At 55.4% G+C, this 5,273-nt stretch overlaps 1 protein-coding gene across 1 annotated transcript; it reads right to left on the bottom strand.

Annotated features, from left to right (window-relative positions):
- Positions 1–1,002: 1,002 nt before the first annotated feature.
- Positions 1,003–3,364, bottom strand: LOC129715381 (zinc finger protein 239-like). The gene has a single exon (XM_055665265.1). The coding sequence runs from the start codon at positions 3,144–3,146 to the stop codon at positions 2,376–2,378; it is 771 nt and encodes a 256-aa protein (XP_055521240.1). The 5' UTR covers positions 3,147–3,364; the 3' UTR covers positions 1,003–2,375.
- Positions 3,365–5,273: the final 1,909 nt, after the last annotated feature.

Here is a 5,273-nt window from a genome sequence, read left to right as displayed (position 1 = left end):
CCTTCGGCTCCCCGGTGACCCTCCGGTCCGACAACGGCAGCCAATTCTCCAGCGACGAGTTCAAAACCTTTGCTGCCCGTTGGAACTTTCACCACATTACCAGCAGCCCCGAGTATCCTCAGAGCAACGGACTTGCTGAACGGGCCGTACGTAGTGCCAAGGAGCTGCTGGAACACTGCCGCCTGTTCCGTTCTGATTTCCACCTTGCCCTGCTTAACCTCCGCAACATTTCCCGCGACCCCGCGCTCGGTTCCCCTGCCCAGCGCCTTATGTCACGCACCACCAGACCTCCCCTGCCGGTCTCCCAACAGTCCCTCAACCCCTCGGTACAGAGTCCTGCCACTGTCACTGAGCGCATTGTCAAGAAACAGGTCATCCAGAAGCGCTCCTTCGACAAATCCGCCCGGCCCCTTCCACGTCTGTTCCCGGGGCAGGTGGTCCGAATGCAGTCCCCCTCTGGCCATTACCGCCTGGCCGTCGTGGTCGGCGACGCCGGTTCGCCGCGCTCCTACTTCGTCGACTACGAGGGGGCTATCTACCGTCGCTCCCGCCAGCACCTGCTGCTCGTGAACGAGCCCACTCCGCCTCCCGCGGATCCTTCTCACCCCCCCATTTCTTCTCGAACTCCCGTTGCCCCACACGCCCCGACTACACCGCGCACCCTGCCCTCTCAACTGTCAGCCCCCCGGTCGCCGAAGCCCCGTTCCTCTGCCTCGCCTGTCAAGCCTGCCTCGCCCGTCAAACCTGCCTCGCCTGCCAAGCCTGGTTCTCCGCCCGGAGCCCCGCATTCTCCCCTCCTTCCACCGCCCGCCTCTCCTGCCGATTCCCCGGCTGCTATCCCTTCTGTTCCCGACGAAGAGGAGGAGGGCGGTTTACGCACCCGCTCTGGCCGGCTGGTCAAGCCGCCTGTCCGCTACGGGGAGTTCGCATAGTTTTATACTGTTGCCGGTGCGATTGGTGTTCGTAGCGTATGAGCCGTGGTCACTCTGTATAGTACCTGCCATGCTTTTGTTTCTAAGAGGAAGGATGTAGATCAGTGCATGTTCCCTTAACCATAGTGACCTCCCCACTACTAACCACTCCCCATTGTCTCCAGTATAATTGTAGTGTCCCCACCTCTAGCTCGCTCTCTAGCTCCAGTGATGACCACGGACAGCTACAGCTTAGTGTTAAGTCTCAGTTAATAAACAGTTACAGTAAAAAGACTTGTGTGTGCAGTAAGTCATTTTACAGTCTCCTTGTTAATTACCATTTGTCGGGACGCTTTCTGGTTTCAATCAATGTATAAAAGAGATTTTCTTCAGTATTAGCACAGAGAGGACTCCCACAGACACTTGTGCTCTGTGTGACTCTCTCTCTCACAATAAAGATAGATTAGTATCTACCTCAGTTTTTATAATAGTCTTTGTTGGAACATTTCTAACAGGGGGTGATCGGCAGATGAGTGGAGTAAGGTACACAGGTGAGAGAAAATAAGGAGATAAAAGTGTTGAGAAGGAGAGAGGAATGTACATGTGCAGCTTTAAAGGACATTGTGTTGAAGAAGGAACTGCTGGAGCTGGAATGGATGCTGGAAAATCGAAGATAGACAAAAAGTGCTAGAGAAACTCAGCGGGTGCGCCAGCATCTATGGAGCGAAGGAAATAGGCAATGTTTCGGGCTGAAACCGGACATTGGTCAGGTAGCATTTGGAGTATTGCATACAGTTCTGGTCACTCCATTACAGGACTGATGTGGAGGCTTTGGGGAAGGCGCAGAGATGGTTAACCAGAAGGGTTTAAAAACAACGAACTGCAGATGCTGGTTTACAAAAAGGACACAAAGTGCTGGAGTAACTCAGAGGCACAGACAGCATCCAAGGAGAAAAGGAATGGGTGATGTTTCGGGTTAAGACTGAAGAGGGTCTCAACCCGAAACGTTACCCATTCCTTCCAGTATTTTGTGTTTACCTAAACAGCGCCTATCTATCCACATGGCGGTGTGCCATCAGGCTGGAGGAGCGGAAAAAGGCTTTGCCACAAAGCGAGCTTGTGAAGGGCCCTTGGCCGGTGTCGACTCGCCGGTGCTCCAGCAGGTGGTCAAGGCGGGTGAAGCACTCACCACAGGACGGGCAGGCGAAGGGACGCTCACCGCTGTGGGTACACCGGTGCTGCCACAGGCTGGACATGTGGATGAAACCCTTGCCACACTGCCACACAAAGGGTTTCTCTCCTGTGTGTATCCGCTAGTGCTCCCGCAGCCCCCGTCCCCTCTTATCACAGTGGGAGCAGTTACTCGCTGGCTTGGGTCCTCCGGTGCTGCTGCAACCTCCGCGAGCTGTCAAACTCCTCACTGCAGTACGGGCAGTCGTAGGGCTGGCCACCGGTGTGCACGCGCTAGTGAGGCAGGGCTTGGGAGGCCATGGCAAAGCGATCTCCACACACCGGGCTGGGGACAGGATGGTCGGCGGCGTGCACCCGCTGGTGGGACAGCAGATAGGTGGAGCGGGTGAAGCCCTTGCCGCACTGGGCGCAGGTATAGGGGCGCTCGCCAGTGTGGGTGCGCTGGTGCTCCAGCAGGTGACTGGACTGGGTGAAGCCCTTGCCGCACTGGGCACAGGTGTAGGGACGCTCGCCGGTGTGGGTGCGCTGATGCTTGAGCAAGTGGCTGGAGTCGGTGAAGCCCCGGCCGCAGTTGCTGCAGGTGTAGGGCCGCTCGTCAGTGTGCAGGCGCATGTGCCTCTTCAGGTCCGGCGACGACTTGAAGCCTTTGCCGCAGTCGGAGCAGGTGAAGGGCCGCTCACTGCTGTGCACCCGCCGGTGCGCCTGCAGCTCCGACAACTGGGTAAAGCTCTTGCTGCAAGTGGAGCAGACATAGGGCTTCTCGCCCGTGTGCACCCGCCGGTGCACCTTCAGATGTTTCACCATCTTGAAACTCTTGCCGCAGTCGGAGCAGGTGAATGGCCTCTCGCTGGAGTGCACGCTGTTGTGATGTAGCAGGTGGCCGGAGCTGATGAAGTTCTTGCCGCACTCTGAGCAGTCGAAGGGGCGTTCTCCCGTGTGCACCCGCCGGTGGATCTCCAGCTGGCTCGGGCTCTGCCAGGCCTTGCCGCACACGTCGCACCCATAACGCTTCTCCTTGTTGTGCCCCGTCAAGTGGTGCTCCATCGAAGCTCAGCCTGAGCAGATGGGGGGAAAGGGCTCACTGGCACCCTGGCCACCCTCAATGGCCGCTCACGTCCCTGTCTCTCCGTCCACAGCAATGGCTTCTAAACCCTGCAGGAGGGGAACACAGAGGGTCAACAAGCTGGCAAACAGGACATTATTAGCACCTACAGGTGCACAACCTTTTATCCGAAATTCCAAATAACGAAAAGCTCCGAATAGCGGACATTTTTTCGGTTCTTGACGCAAGGTTCTTGAAGACGTTCACCGAGGGCGGCACGCAGAGGCCTCTCTCTGTTCCTTTCCCTCTCTGTCTCTCTCCCGTCCCTCTCTCTCTCTCTCTTCTTCGCTCTGTCTCTCTTTCTCTCTCTGTCTCTTCTTCGCTCTCTCTCTTGAACAATCAAGATGGAGATGAAGTCGAAACCTGGCTCGAGTCGAAACACCTGACCCTGATCCATGACGCCAAACTGCCAAAATCTTTCCACAGTGCCAGATGGAAATGAGGATATAACCCAGACCTTGTTTGTGTGAGCAGCGAACTATCATGGACCCACAGGAGAATACCGCCGGACAGCGGTAACAGACCGCCTACAACCAGCCAGCGCCCTCACCAAGCCCTTCAACCTAGAAGAACTCGAAGCTGCAATGAGCATGCTGAAACCTGGGAAAGCAGCAGGAATCGATGATATACTGACGGAAATGATACAGCACCTTGGACATAAAGCAAAGACCTGGTTCCTAGCAATGCTGAACTCATGCAAGGCACAGAAAACAACCCCACCTGTATGGAGAAAGGCCAAGACTGTCGCAATTCCCAAACCTGGAAAGGACCCATCATCCCCAAAGAGCTACAGACCCATTTCCCTCCTCTGCATCACCTACAAGCTCTACGAGAGGCTACTACTCCAACGCCTTATGCCACTTATAGACTCCAAGTTTACTAAAGATCAAGCTGGCTTCCGCCCTGGCCACTCCTGTGCCGGGCAGCTACTGAACCTCACCCAACACATTGAGGACGGTTTTGAGTGCAAACTCATCACCGGAGCAGCTTTCATAGATCTCACCACTGCCTACAACACTGTCCAGCACCGCACCATGATCAGGAAACTTTTTGACATGACTGGTGACCTCGACCTGTGCCAAGTCATCAAAAGCCTTCTCAACAGGCGCTTCTTCGTTCAACTAAACGACAAGAAGAGCAAATGGAAAGCCCAAATGAATGGCCTACCACAAGGCAGGATACTGGCCCCCCTCCTCTTCAACATCTACACCAACGACCAACCACTTCCCCCACAATGCCGCCGCTTCATCTATGCTGATGACCTCTGCATCACCACCCAACAGGAGAACTTCCAGAAGATCAAGTCTGTCCTGGAAAGCGCCCTCCAAGAGATAACAACCTACTACAATAACAACCACCTGAAACCCAACCCATCAAAAACCCAACTATGCAGCTTCCATCTTAAAAATCGAGATGCAGGAAAACAACTGAGCGTCTCATGGGATGGCCACAAACTCTCCAACCACCTCCACCCCGTGTACCTCGGAGTCACACTCGACAGGACACTCTCTTTCAAAACCCACCTTCAGAACACCAAAGCCAAGGTCAACACTCGCAACAACATCCTGCGCAAACTGGTAAACTCAAAGTGGGGCGCTGATCCACCAACCATCCGTGCAACTGCCCTAGCCCTGTGCTTCTCCACAGCTGAATACGCGTGCTCAAGCTGGAGCCGCTCCCACCACACCAAACTGGTTGACACAGCCCTCAACGACACCTGCCACATTATCACGGGATGCATAAAGACAACGCCAATCCCGTGCCTCTACGCCCTAGCTGGTATTGCCCCCCCCCCCCCCCATATCAGACGATCCATCGTCGCCCAAGACGAGCGGAGAGCACAGGAGACCGATACCAGGCACCCCCTGCACGGACACACAGCACCTCCACCCCGACTGAAATCTAGAGCCAGTTTCTTGCAGACAGTCCCACCTCTCCAGCCAACCAAAGAAACAGCAAAGACCAACATCTGGAAAGATGAATGGAACCAGCTCAACACACGAGCCCACGACTGGATGGAGAGAGGAATCATACCGACTGAAATGCCTCGCCAGCAGGCACGACCTCCA

The sequence above is a fragment of the Leucoraja erinacea genome, unplaced genomic scaffold, assembly GCF_028641065.1.
Source record: "Leucoraja erinacea ecotype New England unplaced genomic scaffold, Leri_hhj_1 Leri_114S, whole genome shotgun sequence".
NCBI lineage: Eukaryota > Metazoa > Chordata > Chondrichthyes > Rajiformes > Rajidae > Leucoraja > Leucoraja erinaceus.
This window is presented reverse-complemented; position numbering and strand designations above follow the sequence as displayed.